At 36.8% G+C, this 19,356-nt stretch overlaps 1 protein-coding gene across 3 annotated transcripts in view; it reads left to right on the top strand.

Moving 5' to 3' along the window:
- The window catches only part of JMJD1C (jumonji domain containing 1C), a 149,119-nt gene that overhangs the window by 31,608 nt on the left and 98,155 nt on the right, over nt 1-19,356 (top strand). For all 3 annotated transcript variants that reach the window (XM_088144295.1, XM_088144294.1, XM_088144297.1), the window contains exon 2: nt 17,711-17,875. Coding sequence is in view for 2 of the 3 variants with exons in the window: in XM_088144294.1 (XP_088000420.1) it covers nt 17,711-17,875 (165 nt within the window). In the remaining variant the exon portion in view is untranslated. The remainder of the gene's footprint in view (nt 1-17,710; nt 17,876-19,356) is intronic.

Below are 19,356 nucleotides of genomic sequence, written 5' to 3'. Positions count from 1 at the left end.
TGCTGTATTTCTACAAATACATATGCACACATACATAAGTATATATGGTGTCTAACAAGATGTATCCTTGAGGAAATTTCAGATAGAAAAAATGGTAGGATTCAGTATCCCAGGTCTATCTATAAATACATAGTGCAATCTGGCTGAGATTTTAAAGTATTTTATGAGTTTACAAAAATTGGTATACTGCATACTTGATAGACAAATATCATGCTGTTGTTTTCTATTTTAAAAATGTTTTAAACTTACTAGAATTTTTAAAAATATATTTTAAAGTTGGTCAGAAATATTGTCTTTATATTGCGGGGGGGCTGGGGTTTGAGGCAGTAGGCAACCATAGGAGTTGGGGGAGCGTGAGTCAAAACATGTAGTATAGTGTCACAACACAAACCCTGTGACTTAGGTACTTGCGTCTGACATTGAAATCCAAGTAGAAAAGGCAAGGGTTGCATTGTTATGTTGCAACACACGTTTTGTCATTTTTCATCATTGTGGTTTGTAATGAATGCCAATATTTGAGGCTGAAATATTAGTTACATTTCTAAACAGGCCTGTGGTGAATCCTGATTCAGAGACTTTATCCAAAGCTAATTTTGGCATAATAGCAAGCATTACTTCCCCTTTCTTTTGAAATCTGACAAATGGTGTGTATAGGGGAAGATATTGTCTTGTATAGCAACTTTTTCATTGCTTTCATTTAAGTTTTATTGTATGTAGCATAGTCTTCTCTAAACTGGTTTAGAGATAGAATTTAAACTGGTTTAAATTATGTAGAACAGCATTCTCTAAACTGTTTCTTCCATATGTGTTGGATGTACATGCTAGGTGGAAGTTGTAGGAATATATAGAATATTAATTCTATATATATTATGTATTTTATATATATTTATATTTTAACATCTTTGTAAGCCGCCCAGAGTCCCCTATAGTGGGGGAGATGGGCGGGGGAGAAATCCAATAAAATAATAATAATAGTAGTAGTAGTCGTCGTCCAAGCACATCTGGACAACAGGATGAGAAATGTAGAAAAGGTTTAAAATGATAGTTTTGAAGTCATCTTCACTTACAAATTTTAATAGTTCCATATCTACATATTGCATCTACTTCTAATGCTTCCCTAACATATTAGGGAATTATTCTCATTTTTTAACAAGATGTAAATGCTGTGTTGCTTCTTGGGAGATCCATAGATGGTCAATGTTCTCTGTAGTATGAACGTGCAATCAAAAGTGACTTGAATGTCTTCCATATTGTTAAAATAAATAAATATGGTACACAGATGAAAATTTCATTTGCATATCTTGAAGGGTTGTGTACCATTCATATGTATAGGTAGAAAGGATAATGGCAATTGATATTTTGGATTCTGTGTTTCAAATGGAGGGAAGCGATCAGGTTTTTTTCAGACATTGTAGCATCAGTGATTTAAGAAATTCAGTAGTTTTATAAAAATACAATCTATTTATGGCAAGCATGTAATTTAAAATACCAGAGGACCAATGGTTTGGCTGCTTCATTTGATACTGCAATGATTTTGGGCTCACAGAGGTTTATTTATTAATCAAATTTATATGGTCGCCCATCTCACAAAAAGTGACTGGGCGGCATACAACAATCCAATAAAACAATAAATATATAAACAATCATTACATAAAGCCATTATATAATCATTATTAAAAACATTAAAAACTATAAACACAGAACTAAAACAGAAAAAGAAAATAATAGGCGAAGGGATGTTAATAATAGAGCCACCTCACTAGTGATCTCATGGGTGCTGTGACATCACAGAAAAAACTCAAATGTGTATTCTTCACTCTGTGATATCACCGTGAAAGGAGGTTTTTGGGGCTTGTAAAAGGGACCTATGATTGCAAGTCACAAAATCGAGCTGAGTAGACAAATTGGTTAACCACACCTGGGTTTGTGCATTATCCTAAGCTCTGTTTATCTGGAGTTCATTGGCTGGAGTTTACAGTTCATGTAACCTATTAAGCCAAAACCAGACAAATCTCATTTATGGCCTAGGCCAGTGTTTCTCAACCTCAGCAACTCCAAGATGGGTGGACTTCAACTCTCAGAACTCCCCAGCCAGTAAGCTTTAAGACTTGGGAACTTTAACTCAGCATACTAGCTGGGAGATTCTGGGAGCCAAAGTCCACACATCCCAAAGTTACCATGTTTGAGAAACATTGGTGTAGAAAGAGCAAGCAAACTATAGTGTGTGTATATTACAGTACATATATACACGCACTACATCCGCCTCTATTATCTATGTTTTTTTTTTCCCCTTTCTGGCATGATGACCAAAACCACCTATACCAGCTCAAGATTATGCACTAACCAGACTATTATAGCTTATTCAGCAAATCACAGTTAAACATTCCTGGCTCGTCATTGCAGAAAAACACAGTTATAGAACCAATCTCAAGATCTACTAACTTAGCAGATAATGGGAAAGGACCAAACCTATTCCTGGACAAAAAAAAGCTACCAGCAGCAAGATAGAGCCTCCATGTTCAGAAGCAGTCTACCCCAGAAACCATTTCTACCCATGCTCTGCCATTGTCATCAAATAGCTGGAGACCTCTGGTCAGCTATTTGGGGAAGCAGAGCAATGACCTTTAGCCTGACCTAGGTCTGGGTTTGGATTTGTCATCATCCCTACCAGAGGGGAGGAAAGGGAAAGTTGTGTTACCCAATTCTGTGCTGCTCGATTATGTGTAGCTTCTCAGCTCTACAAATGACCACCAGGATAACATCCATTTCCTTCGAATCTAAAGCCTGCGTCTTCCTCTGATGGTCTGTTTGGAAGATGTGCGCTGACCAGTCAGGTTCTGGAAAGAATTGTGGTGTCCAAAAACAAGCAAAAAGCCCAACTTTGAAAAAGTGAGGAATGTCAGACCTCTAGAATCTTTGCTATTTTTCCAAATGTTGTATAGCTGGGACTGGGTATTTTTTTCAGCCTATTTTTTGTTATTTTACACATGTGTAAAATGGATGGGTCTTTAGTGGTGACCCTATCTCCAGCATTCTGGGTGGAGGATTCAGAGGAGAGTTTTCCTCTTTCTCCTCTGACTAAAGTGCTGGTGAGATTGCAGCCCAAATAAGAGGAAAAAGTAAATATTTGTACATTATTTGCATTTTTTACAAGGACAGTTCCTTGACCACAAATCACACTTGGGAAATGCTGTATTAATTATTGCTAACACAGCAATACTTTATCAAAGTGAAAACTAGAGAGCCTGTAGGCTGACAGACAAACATTTGTTATTTTGGTGTATGTTTGCTTCTGCAGCCTATGTACAGTGGCCCTTTATATAAAGTGGCTTAGTAAGGCAAAAATGAATAGTAAGCAAATGTAAATGGTCTTCAGTAATCTTTTGTTTTGGGGCCAGCAGTTAGATCACAGAACATAATATTGGCTCAAGCTGCAGTTGGAGGATCAGGAAAACGAAAGAAAGGGAGCTGGAGCTGCCAGGCTCTGAGATGAAAGACAATGCCTAATCCTATCCTCAGGTTTTTGAAAAGGAAACAACCTTTTAAATCAGTGGTTCTTAAACTAGGGGTAATTATCCTCCCGGGGATAATTTGGGCATATCCTGGGTGTAATGGAGCAGTTTGTAATTGCTTGTTTGTGAGTCAAGGATCTAGTTTGGGACTGCTGCTGCCAAGATGCTTGTGTAAAACAACGAAGTCTTGGGGGGGGTTGTGAGGGGGAGGGGTAATGACATTACTCAAGACTAGGAAAGGTGGTTCTTGGATCAAATAGTTTAAGAACCACTGTTTTAGATGCTCATTCTCACTGCATGATACTGTCTTTAAGTGACTGTGCAGTATCATGATTGCATGGTTTCCATATTGTGAAATCAAGCAGTGAAAATGAACATAGAGGGCATTGGTGAGAGGAATGGAACATATGTGGAATCTTATAGTTGCTAAGAGATCAGACCTCCCTGCTCCAACACTGATACACGTTTATCTGAAAAAAATAATAACTGGATTGAAAGTCCTTCACACAGTGAGAGAGTGGGCAGGGGAATTCTGTCCTCAATCAGGAGCCTGGTGAGAGAAAGCCCGAGATGGTGGAGAGGGCAACAGATTATTTGGGTTTGTACATTGAGATATTGGAGTATTGGCATACGAGACTGACTATTAGCCTGCCTGGGAGGCCTTGTCAGGAATAAGGCTGGTAGTTGTGTGGCTTTGATATGTGTGTGAGTGCAGGCTGCCAGCCTAGTTAGGTGGCTTTACCAAAAATACAATTAATAGTGTGGGATGGGTATGTATATGGAGTGTGACATGATTGTGAATGTAAGGGAGACCTAGTTGATAGTGTTTGTGTGTTTATTGGTGATATTAGGAATTAGCATGGATGTATAAAGAATTAGTCGTGCCAACCCAGTCTGATAATTTTTTAAATACAGTGACCAGCTAGTGACCACACGAATGTGATAGATAGATAGATAGATAGATAGATAGATAGATAGATAGATAGATAGATAGATAGATAGATAGATAGATAGATAGATCTGTGATTTCAGAAAGCAGCTGACAAAATCTCCAGTTCAATTCTAGTAGAGTAGATGGCTAAATGTGGCTTGGACTGTGCTACCGTTAGAACACCTTAGACAGCAGAATGAAGATTCAGGAGGATCCTGACAACAAGGAGAAATGGGCAGAAGCCAAATGTATTATTTTCAATGGGCAATCAGAAAATAATCAGTTCCAGAATTTTGTCTGGCATCAGCCACAAGTAAGCAAATCTATAGTTCTCTGGTTCTTCTCCCCTCTTCCTTTTTGAAGTTAGGAACAACTATTTGTTTGTTTGTCTGTCTGTCTGTCTGTCTGTCTGTCTATCACATTTGTCACCACCCATCTTGTTGAAACGACTCTGCTCCAGTCCTCTGGCATCAAACCTGTCCTCCATCATTTCTCAAAGATCACAGAAAGAGACTCCGAGGTTACATCTGCAAACTCCTTCAACACTCCTGGATGTATGTGCCTGGCCCTGGAGACTTAAACTTTAAACTCATTCATAGTCACCAGGTCCTCTCAATCTCTATGTTCTTAGGTTGCCACTTCCTCCTTTTGTCAGTTGTTCTTTTTAGGTCCATCTGAATACTGTTCCCCTTTGCAGAGATGGAAGCAAGGTAGGAGCTGGGAAACGCTGCCTGCTCCTTTTTCCTGTTACTATGCTAACCATCTTCTAGCAGCAGAAAGCAGTGCTTCTTTTTAGTACTTGTACAGTCAGAAAAGCTCTTCCTAGATTTCAATACATTGTGCACTTCCTTCATATAATGTCATTCTTGCTCCTCCTACATCTGCCGTATTCCTTTTGAATAAGTTGGATCCTTAAGTCTTTGCATTCATAAGTTGTTCCTAACCTTGTTTCAGTAATGCCTACTAAATTATATTTGCTTTCCTGCATTAGGGCTTCTAATTCTTCCTGTTTGTTTTTCATACTGTGTGTTTAGAAAGATGTCTTGTATAGAGACAGTGCCATCTTGGGATTACATAACATTATCTAATCGTCTATTATTGCATTTCTCCATATCCTGCAGATACCTGAGTCCTGTTGTCAGCAACTGGTATTCCACTACTATCTAGGCATTTTTTCCCCTCTCTCATAGGATTCAGTATGAAGCCTAATGGATCAAGTTTAAAAAGCACCTTCCAAACATGATCTTTCCAGTTCATGTAGGATGCAGCTCATTCTTGGCAGGAGGCCCTCATTATGAAAAGTCCATTACCAAAGAATCCATCTGCATAACCCACTGTTCACTTTCAGTATTCTCTCTCTTCTTTAGGCACATCCTTCTAAAAGAAGGACAGAAGAAAATGTCACCTGGGCTCCAGCCTCTTCACTTTCCTGCCTAGCACTCCATAGTCCCTTGCGGTGACCTCCAGGCTGTGTCTGGTTGTGCCTTTTTCCCCATGTGGATCTGGAAAAGGATATTAGTTAGTGGACTTAAAGTGTCCTACAAGTCTTTTTGTCATATCCCAAATGCATGTCCTAGGGAAGCAGTGCACTTTTCTGGCCTTCAGATTGCTGTTTCAGTTATTCCCATTGTGGAGTCTCACATCACCACCTGCCACTTCTTCCTTTTCAGAGCAGGGGCAAGAATCCTCCCCATTATAGAGCCGGTAGAATCGTTTTTCTCAGTCCCTGAGGTTTGTGGCAGCTACTTTCTCCTCTCTCTGGCCTTCTATCTTCTGTGAGGCTTCTTGGTAGTTGTCCCTTCACAAGTGCTTCCTGTCTCCAATTTAAGAATTTTTCATCTTTACCTTGAAAGGCCAGATATCAGACAGTTCAGCTCTAACCCCTTCCTTTACCAGGAGGGTGTTCAGCCTACTCTTACAGCATATGTAGTCTTTGTCATCTTCAGAGAGGAAAGCTAACATGGCACATCCTCTGTAGGTCATGAGAGCAATTCCTTCCATCTCCATGTTTCTCTAATGAACAACAAACAAAAAAGTGCATTCTCCTCCTGAACTGCTGTTTGTTCTCCCTGTTTGCTGACTCAGTGCAGCTAATCATTCTGTCCTATGTCTGCTGAAATGACAGTTTGCAGAACTAACAATGAATTGTAGTTGCAAATATAGGAAAAGCAAGTAAAAATAGTGGTCTTCCCCAGTTGGTGTTCTATATTTTTTCCTGCAGTCAACCCAGAGGAGTAAAGGCATTCAATCACTGACAGTCAGAAAGTATTTCTTCCCTTTTCCTATATTATGGGAGATTATATAATGGTTTAACAACATTGTTAAAACCGTTTCCCTGAAATCAAGACTTAAGTGTTATGATAATACTGCATAATGTGACATTATAAAGCCTACAATGGAAACAGAAGTAACTTTAGTGACATGGCATAGGTTTTCATAGAAATTTTCATTTCTAGAAATCAAACAAGAAAGGATCAAAATTACGTTTGTAAGTTAGCCTGTCATTTTTCATTGATGGTATTGGTTCCATTTTTATCTGTAAATACAGAAAAATGTTAAGTAAAATTTCAGTTAATTTGAAATTAACTGAACATTCTTGAACTGAAGTCCAAAATAAAATTACTGCCATACTAAATTGTAGAATGGCTTTTATGTATTATTTCAAAAATGTAAGCTTATGTAAGGAAAAATAATAATATTTAGAAGTATTTCTTTAAAATGTTTATCAGCTATTTTCAGCCTGTTAGAACTGAGTATTTCTTCAGAGCTGCTTAACTCTTAGTGCTAAGAGTTGTATAGTTCCATTGATTGCTTCCATGCTGGCGAAACCTGACCTTTAACAGATGTTTGAGAAACTGCCAGTGCTCTCTATGATCAGTAGACTAGACAGTCTTCCCCCCCACCCCATTTTTGGCAGAAATCTTAAACTTAGTATACCAATGTTAATGCATTTAAAAACACTGTATGTACTTAAAAGGAGAAACTGTAAGATAGACAGACAGACAGATACACACACACAAACAATTTCTGTCTTAACGTATATTTTAACTGGTGTTTTTGTTTTTGTTTTGCAAATTTTATGTATCTTTTGCAGAAACAGGCTACAATGAACCTCTAAATTTGGATTCTGAAATCTTTGGCATTTTGATTTTCTGGGATATTGTGTGAGTGAAATTCTTTCTTGCCAAATCAAAACACAAAGTAAAATATACCCCATCTGGAAGAGTTGGCTAGTAACATGATAACTCTTTATGAAGGCCACTTTTTAAACTATATTTTAAAAGGAATGTGCAGCTGCTTTGTTGTGAGAGTTCTAAGAAAGGAAAGCTTCTGTTCATTTTTATCTCTACCAGTTAGACTTCAGGAGAACCTGAGCTGTCTGATGAATACTTTGAAAATACCACCAGTTTGGACATTGTCCCCTTTTTTTTTTACAGATGTTAAAATCCATAAGAGTTTTAGAAATTATTTTGATGGTACGGAATTTAGAATGATTTAGAAAATTAACATTAAATGGAATTGTAACTATTATATTTCAGTCTCTAATGAACTCGTATAAAACATTGTATTTTTTTTAAAATATTTGATTGAGAAACATCTGTTTATAAAACTTGAATGCTTTATTGCTAACTTAATGAACTCTAACTTTTAAAATGGGAGTTAGAATTAGAGCAGCATAAAGTTTTATGTCCCATTTCCTGACATTTCCATGCTCCTGTGAATCAACACAAACATGTTTTCTTGCTAGAATGAATATAGCCAGGTGTCTCATTTTGAGTTAGGCAGTTACCAACACCGGATCCTTGATCAAATGCTAAATATTATTAGGAAACGGGAAAAATTAGGAGCCCATGAAATTTCCTATTCTCCTCTAGCTAATGTGGATGAAATTAAAAAAATGAGAAATGCATAAATTTTAGAATGCCCTAATGCTGTTTAGCAGAGCTCATGCAATTAAGCTGCCACAAAGAGAATTGTTGATTTTCAAGTTCATTGTTTAACTTAACTTGCATCACTTTGATCCCCCAGATAGTCTTTAAAGAAAAATCCCAGACAATTGCATATGAACATTTTATTTTAATATCAACTATATTTGATAGTATGGTGATTTTTCTGACTTGCTTACATTAACATAGTGTTATATCATTTACTGAAGGACCCAGGAATAAGCTATAACTATTTAGGAGAGTGGAATACTTCTTAGACCTAGAGCTTAACAAGTAATTCATGCTTATGGCCAGTCAGGGATCATCTTTGACAATTAGCAAGTGGTGACAGTTACTGTAGTGTATGGTTCTTTAGAGGATTATTTTTTATCACATCACTAATAATTCTAGGGTTGTCAAGTTAAATGGAAGAGACATTACCATTTCTAAGAAGTAGTAGGAGATGGGGGAGTTATGGGCCTATGAAGATTCTTAGTCTAGTTTTTCCTACACATGAAAAATACTTTATTCTGTTAAGAGAGCTGTATCCTATGGGGACAAAACTTGAAACGTTTCAGATATATCACATTTTTTTAATTTTCTCACACACACACACACACACACACACAAACATAAACATTCTGGTTGTAGAAAACTTGTCTGCTCTAACTAATTTTATCTAGGAAATTCTGTTTCTTGGGTGACTGATTTTCATGGAGCAAATTAATTAGAGAAAGTAGCTGTCAGTCAGTGGATGCGAGGGAGTTTCCCTCAGAGTGTGTCCCTTGAAGTAGAATCAAAGGCTAATCTTTTTGGATGTGGAAAAAGCTTTTGACAGTTTACAGTGGCAATTCCTGCTGGCAGTACTGAATAAAATGAATCCTGGAGAAGAGGAAGCTTGGGTTAAAAGCATATATCAATGCCCAAAAGCGAAGATTATGGTTAATGGAGCACTCTCTCCAGATTTTCAAGTCAGTAAAGGAACAAGGCAAGGATGTCCTCTCTCTCCTTTACTATTCATCATTGCATTAGAAATATTGGCAGAAAAAAATTAGGTGATAAATAACAGGCCTTAAAATTTGTGGAGAGGACTATAACCTTAAATGTTATGCAGATGAAGTAGATCTAACTCACATAGAACCACAAAAGACCATAGAACAGTTAATAAAAACAATTCATAATTATTTGGAAGACCCTGGGTATAAAATCAATGTTCAGAAAACAAAACTAATTACAAGATTTTTAATGCAAGAAGAAATTAATTTTTTGCAAGAATCTAGATAGCCCATTCAGTGAAATATCTTGGTTTGTACTTGACAGGAAACAATCAAGAAATATATCAAAACAACTATGTTAAATTATGGCAAGTGATTAAAAGAGACTTTGAAAGGTGGAGGAACCTGTAGTTATCTTGGTTAGGATCTATTGCAATTGTGATGATGATGATGATGATGATGATGATGATGATGATGATGATGATGCTAATACAAGAAAGTGTGGATAGTGGACATTGTAATACCTGGAGACTGCAGAATAGAAAAGAACTGAAGAACATCACAAAATATAAAGACTTCCAAGTAGAAGTAGAAAGACTATGGCAAAAGAAAGCAAAGATAGTACTAGTAGTTATAGGCACCTTAGGTGCAATCCCAAAACACCTGGAGCACCACTTGAAGACCATCGGCATTGACAAAATCATCATCAATCAATTGCAAAAGGCAGCTTTACTTGGAACAGCTTATATCCTGCGATGATACCTTTAACACCATCAAACAACAACATCTGCCTATCCCAGGTCCTTGGGAAGGACTTGATAGGTGGATTAAAATACCAAATCCAGTCTAAACATCTGGCTGATTGTGCGACCAACAATAATAAAAAAAATGCTGGAAATGCCATAACAAAGAAGGAACATTCTATCATATGTGATGGCCATGCAACAACTTCAAAAGTACTAGAAAGAAATACATCAAACCATTCAGGGAATTTTGAAAATAAACTGTGAATTGAAACTACAAATATTTTTATTAGGAGTGTTTCATTTATACTCAATGGAAAGGTATCACAATTTATTGAGATATATGCTGACAGTGGCAAAAATCAATTTGGCACGATATTGGAAAAGAGAAATCTTGCTGACAATATCAGATTGGGAGACCAAAATTGAAGAATATGTAGTAATGGAGAAATTGTATATATTCACAGTAGATGTCCAACAAAATTCAAGCAAGAAAGGTTCCCTTAGATCCAACATATTACACAGCAAGGCAGGCTAAAATATTTAGGACATGATTTTTGAAGAAAAAAGAGACATTGATTTAAAAAACAGCTGAAAAAATGATTGAATAGTCATAACTGTAAAAGTTTTAAGTGAAATATAAATGTCTGAGTAGTAGTTAGTCATTGGAGGAAAACAATGAAAGGAAAGGGAAGAGTACACTGTTGAATGCTTTGTTTTTAAATGTACCTTTTATTACAGAATATATTCTTGCATCTCTATTTCAATCTACTTTTGTAATCAGATGGTTTAAAAAATGAGTATTTAACTTTGTGAAGAAACCCTAAAAATAGGAGGGAAAGGCATTCTGTTGGAAAGCATGAGCAGAGTCAGAAATAGTTACAGGTAGTCCTTGCTTAACGACCATTCATTTAATGACAGTTTGAAGTTACGATGGCCTCAGAAAGGGTGCTTTATAGCCCATAAAGCATTTCCAGCCATCATAAAAAGTCGCGCCCCCCCATGGTCACGTGGCTGCATTTCATGTGCTTGGCAACTGGTTTGCATTTATGACCGGTTGCCAAGTGCCCCGTGATCATGTGATCGCCATTTGCTATCTTCTCTGCCAGCTTCCCCAGAAAGTCAACAAGCAAAAGAGACCTGAAATCCTTCTGCAGGGTGCAGGAACGGAGCTGAAATCTTCAGGATTTGAGCTCCGTTCCTGCAGCCCGACGAAGGATTTCCCTCTGTGCATGGAGAGGAGGGGAAACCTTTTGGCGGGCTGCAGGAACATTTAAAAGTGGAAGGGCTATCTGCTGGGAAGATTTTAGCTCCACGCGGAACTGAAATCCTTCAGCAGGCAGCTCTTTTGCTCTGCTTAGTGACTGGGGAGATCACTTAGCGACCGGAACCGGGAGTGCCCACATTGTGGTCATTCAGCAAAGCCATAATGTGGGCGTCTCTCTTAATGACCACTTTGCTCAACAACTGAGATTCCAGTCCCAATTGTGGTTGTTAAGCAAGGACTACCTGTACTTTAAATCAAATACTTTGTAATGATTATTTTAAGGATTTCCAATAACTACAGGTAGATGTTTCTTTGCCTAATGCATAGCAGTGGCAATATAATCAACTTGAACATGTTTTGATTTCTTAATATATACCAGATGCTTTAGATGCCTCAAAGAAGCCTGAGATGCTGTCATTTTTGACTGAATCTATTTCTGAAATTAAACTTCAAAGTTATATCAGAAATTAAACATTAGTTTTAAGATCAAAATTAATTATACTTATGACTTATGAAATAAAGAGTTGGAATGTAGTTCTGTTATATATATTACATTATGGAATATCAGTGGATCCAAGTTTTAAACATTCTTAAGTTTGCTTCTTTGGACTTGAAATTAATGCATCAAAAAGTTTTATTTTGATCTTTAGACCCCTCAAAGAATATCAGAGAGGATGGACTGTAGATTTTCTGGCAATGTAAGAAATTTGAGGGTATGTTGATTCATATGATTTGGTTAAGTCTAGTTTTAATTTTGGTTTCTTTCTAGAAGAATTTTATAACATATCAATAGTTACCTGAGTAAACATTTTCAAGTTAAAGGTGTCAATATGATTTTGAATTATATTCCAAAATTGGGGAATCTTGACTGTTTTTGAGGAGCACTGGTTATATTGAGCATGAGGAATAGCAAAGAGAGATTGAGAGATTGTATATTATCAAAGACTGAATTCAAGAAATGTGTAATTTACCTGTTTTTGAGAAAGCTGGGTTTTTTTCACTAATCAAAAAATGACAAAATATATTTTCCTTACCCATATATTTTATAAGAATGGGCACATTTCTATACATATTTGATATATAGTTATTATATGATTTAGTGCAGTGATTCTCAACCTTTTTGAAGCTGCCGCCCCCCTAAGGAGCAGAAAATTTTTCAATGCCACCCTTTGTGAAAATCCTGTAATTTAGGGTATGGGGAATGGGGGGGAGTTACTGAATTATAAAAGGCAAAAATTTTAAGTAATTTTTTTCAGTAGACTTGCACACCAAATTTGTTCGATTTAACTCGATACTTTTGCCCTGGAAGGTAATTGCATTCCTTTTATTAAAATTAAAATGACTAATGCAAAAAAAATGCTTAAATGCTCTTTCTCAAAATTAATAATTCACGGCCATGATAAAGAACTAATAAGCGCACTTACCTAGCCGACTGGCCAAATAAACAATGAAAGTAAATCGAAACTGAGGGGAAAAAACAGAAATGAAGCGAACAAAAAGCAACTCAAGAAACACGGGTCAAATCAAACATTCATATTGAAAGGACGCTCAACGCACACGCTGCGATTAATCGCGCGGGAAAACAGCTGATGCATGCGCTGTGCTGGTTGGGATCAGAGAAGAATCGTAGTGTCGAGTTCTTCAAGGTCAGCCTACCTAGAATATAAATTCGTCTCACCATTCTTAGAAGTGCGTGAGGGCAGCCGTCGCGTACGTTCGTTTTATTGCTGGTACAAATGGTGTAAACCGGATAATCGATTTAATAAATTTTTGGGGGAGTTTTAAAATTAAGTTCGAATGCCAAAACATGCTCATCACCCCTCTACCACCCAAAACATGCCCACCGCCCCCCTACCGCCCAAAACAAGTTCACCGCCCCTCAGCATCCTCCCACCACCCCCTGGGGGGCGGTACCACCCCCGATGAGAACCAGTGATTTAGTGAATATGTGATTTCCATTCATTTATATGTTAATTTTGTTGGCTGCTACTCTTTTGATTTGTTTTTATATTTTTTTCTATATTTTTATTTTTAAAAATTGCAATAAATTTTTTAAAAGTAAGAAAAAAACACTTTAGAAACAAAGGGAAAGCCAAAGAGGGCTTAGCTCTCTGGCAAGGAGAAAGTGATGAATCAGTAATGGGTGATGGTGAAAGGGCAGTACTGTTGTTTATCAGAAGGAAAGTAGAGCGTATGCCACTGGGGGAAAAAGGGAACCTCAGCTTAGGATAGACAAGGAGAGAGTAAGGGAAAATAAATTCTTATCTCAAAGGTCAAATGTAATGTATATACTGCAAGGTATGAAGGAACTAGTGGAGATAATCACAAAATCACTCTCAGTAATTGCTAAGAATTCCTAGAGGATTGGAGAGGTCCCAGATGTTTGAAGGAAAGCAAATGTAATTCCCATGTTCAGGAAAGGGAAGGAGGAGGACCCAAGAAGCTACAAACCTGTCAGTTTCATGTCTATACTGGATTAAAGTCCTCAAACACATTATCAAGCAGCATGTTTGCAAGCACTTGGATAGGGATGCTACAGTTAATAGGAGCCAGCATGGATTTGTCACAAATAGTGCCAGACTAACTTTATCATTTTGTTTGATGGAATTACTAGCTAAGTAAATTGGTGATGGTGGAGACACAGTATGCCTGGGCCACAGCAAAACTTTCAGCAAAGTACTTCTTCTTGTTAAAATGGTAAAGTAGGGGCTAGATTATGCTACTTTTAGATGAACAGTTGACTGAATGACCAGATCCAAAAAGTGCTCATTAAAATGGCTCATTTTAGTTTGGGTGGAATTATCAAGTGGAGTGCCATAGGGCTGTGTCTTGGGTCCTGTGCTGTTTAACTTTTTAATCAGTGACTTGGATGAAAGAATTGAGGGGACACTTGAAAAATTTGCAAATGGTAGAAAGCTGGAAGATAGAGGAGATACAAAAGGCTTTGTGGGCTGAAATAAGTAAGAATTTAACAGGAAGAATTGTGAAGTTCTGCATCTGATTGGGAAAATATAAGCCAGTAGTACATATAAAAGGGATCTGATCTCCTTGAGTACAAATTAACTTGAACCAGCAGTGTGAAAAAGGGACATGAGACACATTAACAGGAGCATGTAGTCCAGATCATGGGAATTAATTATTCCACCTGCTCTCGTTGGATTCTGTTTGGATCCTTTGTCCAGTGCTGGGCACCACAGTTCAGAAATGATAGTAACAGACCCATATGTCCTGGGTTACAACAACAACCAGGACTGCCTGGATTGCCTGCAGTGACATGACATTGCACTTTACAACCGTGTTGCTTAGCAACAGCAATCCTGGTCCCAATTGCAGTTCTAACTCAAGGACTACCTGTAAAACTTTTCCACTACTAAGCCATCAAACTACTATTGTGGTAGGTCAAGTCGGGACATTCAGCTTCTGTTTCTGACAAAAACTCATAGAACTGACAGTCCACAAAAGCAAATGAAGCTCACCTTTGATATTATTGGTTCAGTAATCACACATGACAGATTCAGATATTTTCTACAAAGTACCTGCTGATGAATAATAGAGTGAATAACCATAGGCTTTAAAAAACTTACATCTTCACAAGCTATGTAAATTTGTCCAACTAAGCCTTTTTGTTCTCCATGTATATTTTTACCACCATCAGTTATAACACATCTTAGCAGACTCCATTTCAGGTTGTACTGAATTAGTGTTTTCTCAACTTCTTTGAAACTATTCTCGCCTGCAGTTGTTCCACACAGGCTATTCATAGAGGCTAATTCTTCAGTCATTTCCTGGAATAAACAACAACTGAGCAGTATCGGTAACATCTGTCGACTCATCTGGAGCCAAGGAAAACCACTCAAAATTGTTTGCCTTTTTAATTGATTATTGATGTTGCTCACAATGTCCTCAACTCTTGGAGCAACTGTTCTCACAGTCTTAAACAAGTTTATTTTCTCTGGATGCATTTCTTTAGCTGCTACAATTAAACACAATTTAATTAACTCACAATCAGTAAACAGCTTTCCTTACTGGCTAACAAATGAACCACACAGAAATTTACTTTGGTTGCAGCCTCATTTTCATTTTTTATTTTTGTAAACAAATTCTGCTATGATGAGTTATTCCATTTTAAATGTTCTCATTTTTCTGACCTTTGCTTTCCTTTGAGTTGGGAATATTGTGATAAGTGCTTAGTCTGGTAATGTCAGTGTATACTGTAGTCTTTTAGCACAGCTATAGTGTCATTGCATAATAAACATAATGCTTTGCCATCTAATTAGTAATAAAATGTTGAGATACAGCAATATGTATGGTACTCAAAATATTGTGTCACTGTGATTTGTATTGTGCTGAGCAGCAATGCGAAGCTGTGAGAGAACTACTTAAGATCTCTGTTGCAGCTACTCAGCTCTGCTGTTGTAGCATGAAAGCAGCCATAGATAATACATAAAGAAATGAGTGTGACTGTGTTCCAATAAAGCTTTATTTATAGACACTGAAATTTGAATTTTATATAACTTTCACGTCACCAAATATTCTTCTTTTGATTTTTTTTAACCATTTAAAAAATGTAATAATTCTTAGCTCACGGGCCATACAGAAACAGGTCACGGGCCGGAACTGGCCCACAGACAGTAGTTTGCCAACCTCTGCTTTAGGGGATCCTACATTGAGCGGGGGTATGGACTAGATCAGTGTTGTCCAAATGCTGGCTGGGGAATTCTGGGAGTTGAAGTCCACTCATCTTAAAGTGGCCAAGTTTGGACAACACTGGACTAGATTATCACTAAGACCACTTTGAACCCTAGATTCTATGACTGGGGATTTGCTTAAAAAATTATCATAAAGCACCGAAAGGAAAAATCTATACCTGATTAGTAGAAATGGGTTGTTGTGTGCAGTCGGCATTCAAATTATTATTTTTCTCTAACAAAAGGAAAGGACTTTTGAACAATATAGCCAAAGATTTGGAAGTTCTGTATACAGCTCTTTTTTTCCTTTCTCCCCATTTTCTCCCCTTTTACTTTTATATCATTTCATTAATACTATCTACACTTTCTTTTTTTATTCAGCATGATAAGAATAATACTTTAAAATGCACCAAAAGAAAAAGAAGAAATTCAGAAAAAGGTGAAATGGGGATGAGGACATGAAGAGTGAGAGAGAAAGCCACCCATTAGAAAAAATCTCACCCCAAAGAGAGAATGTATTTATAAATAAACAAAAAAGAGAGAGAAAAGAAAAAAAAAATCCAGAGAATCAAGGTATTAGTAGTAGAGATACAAAAGTAGAAGACAACAAATTCAAAATACTGTAAAAAGATTCAATAAAGCAAAGCATCCACTTGGAAGAAGCAGAAAAGCTTAGCCATAGAGCAAAAGGAAGGGATAATTTAAATCCAATATGAAATGTGGGGATAGGAAGGAATCAGCCAGATGTAGCTGCAGCAGTTGTTCCCTGCCTTTTAGTGCTTATCTGCCAAGCAGGGAAAGTAGAAATAAGTCACCAATAAGTGACTTCTCCTGGCATCCTCATTCGTAATAATGCTTCTCTCCCTTTCTTTAAATGGCATTACAAATTAAAACCAAACATACTTTTAAGGAGAAGATTTTTGGGGTGCAGTGGCACTCTTAGATGCTGTGTAGGAGAAGGATGTGTTTGGGTTCTTCCTGTGGACATCCTCTGACATGCAATGACACTTTTATATCATATTTCATGATAATATCTGAGGAGTAGGACATTAGTTTATCCCTACAGGAATTAAATAGTAACAGTGGGAATAATATACATTCTCATTTTCATTTCCCACTATTGATATGCTTTTGTTATTATAGAAGTACATAAGTTCATCATAAATACGTTACCGAACTTAGAGTCATGTATTCAGAGTAACAGTCCTTAGAAAACGGAACCGTTATCATAACATGTTGTGAGTATTGGATCTCTTGTGTAATGTAGAATTTTAATAGTGATTATTTGTAGTTGAACATGTATTCTCATATTTTTTATGAACAAAACCTTTTAAAAGCTGGTCATTTTCTTGCAAAGTAAGATTAAATTAATGTATATACTGTGCTGTATATTTCTGGTAGGCCACCTCTTTTCTCACCATCTGTGAAAGAGAGGGGTTATGTTTGTCACTGTTTTGATATCTATTACTTACCTTCGTTCTCAAATGTTGTATCAGGTTTTATTGAACATCTTCTTAATTTCATCAAGATTTAGAAGACTAGGAATGAAATAATTTGGAAATGCTTTAAATATCAAATAAAATATTCTGCTAGTTTTTGTTGAGTATAGCTGCGCAGTAATAATTGTTTGATAAATTTATGTTCCTAGGTATATGTGGAATTTGATGATCTTGAATGGGAAAAACGAGAATGGGTTAAAGTTTATGAAGATTTTGCAGCTTTCCTTGTGGAATACCAGCTGATCTGGGCAAAGAGAAAGGATCCTAGCCAGTCTCAGGGGTCAAAGATCAAGCATATTCAGTGGCCTGCACTGGTAAGACATATAACTTATGCTTTAACTTCCACTGAGAATTTTTTTAGAAAATATACTAGTGCTATTTTGTAGTTTGCAGTTTGTAAATCAATGTGTTTGTAAAAACTTTTCTGGTAATGCAGTAGATCTGATTTGAGGGCATATAATTGTAGCATTCTTACTTCAGTGATTAGAAAAGCTGTGCAGCCTGTTTTCCTTTCTTTCCATTCTAAAATCAGATTGAGTCTCGATCGCAGAGAGTGCAAATGTTCTGCTTGGGATGCAGTGTGGCTTGACTCTCTTTCAGCCTTTTGTGAGCTCCGTGTTGAAAATATGCTACCCTTTTGCTATTGGCAGGATTCCTGTGGCTTAACGCAAGTAAAAAGGCTGCTGAATCCATTGTAGGTAGTTAAGTTTATCACCCGTGCTCCTTATGATTTCTATTTCAAAGTACCAGTAGGCCTCCTTGGACATCAGTTTCACTAAAACTGATACTACTTACTTATTTTATTGATTTATGGTCAGAGACCAAAAAACTTCAGTACATGGGAAAAAATTATGGCAGAGAGTTCTCCATTTGTAGCAGATGGACCATTTGTATGATCTTGTTTTTATGTATTTATTTTTTAGTTGTTGTACGCCACCCAGAGTCACCTTGTGTGAGATGGGCAGCTATATAAATACGATTGATTGATAATAAATAAATAAATAAATAAATAAATAAATAAATAAATAAATAAATAGTATTCTAAAAATCTTGGGAAAAAATCAGCGCACCCCCAGCCATCACAGAAGTCAGACCCAGAGCCTTGTAATAGTAATTGTGATCAAGTAAACTTGATTACATTCCTAGAGATTTCAGCTGAAAAGTCAGCACATGGAAAGAAATTACTCTGGTTTTGTCAAAGCCCTCAAAATAAATAAGAATTGGGAATGTCTATGCCAAAGACATGTGCTACTGATTCTGTTGTGATTCTAGAAAAGATGCAGAAATGTCTCACATAATAATGTTTACTGTACTGTATCTCCTCCCTATTAGCATCAAAGGTAAGCTGTTAAATCTTGGTAACCTGAGTGGTCTTCTGGGTATAGCAGAGGTAATTTTGTGAAGAGTTAGGGAGCATGAAAGGGGTATAAAAGAGGAGCCTTTTGACTAAGATCAAGTTGTGTTACTACTACTTCTACTACTACTTAGTTGCATATCTGGAGATTAGCATTGGAAAGTAAAGAAAAAAAAATACTATTTCTCATGTTAAACAAAAAGTCTTTTCGAACTTACCTTGAAATATATTGCAAAAAAATTTTGGGGAGTCAAGGGGAGAAAAATGAAGACTTTAATAATAGAGAAAAGTATAAATATTTTCTCTACTACAACATGCTACTTCATACCTTGAGAATTCAGGTCTTTATTCTAGAACAACAGCTGTTTTTGTTTCTGTCCTAAATAAGGATCAGGTACAAGAGTCTGCTAGCTTTTTTTTTTTTGGCAGAAATTTGTGACG

This window comes from Python bivittatus, unplaced genomic scaffold (genome assembly GCF_059951505.1).
Source record: "Python bivittatus isolate LINGU-HERP-01145 unplaced genomic scaffold, Pbiv_v1 ctg000400_np1212, whole genome shotgun sequence".
NCBI classification, from domain to species: domain Eukaryota; kingdom Metazoa; phylum Chordata; class Lepidosauria; order Squamata; family Pythonidae; genus Python; species Python bivittatus.
This window is presented reverse-complemented; position numbering and strand designations above follow the sequence as displayed.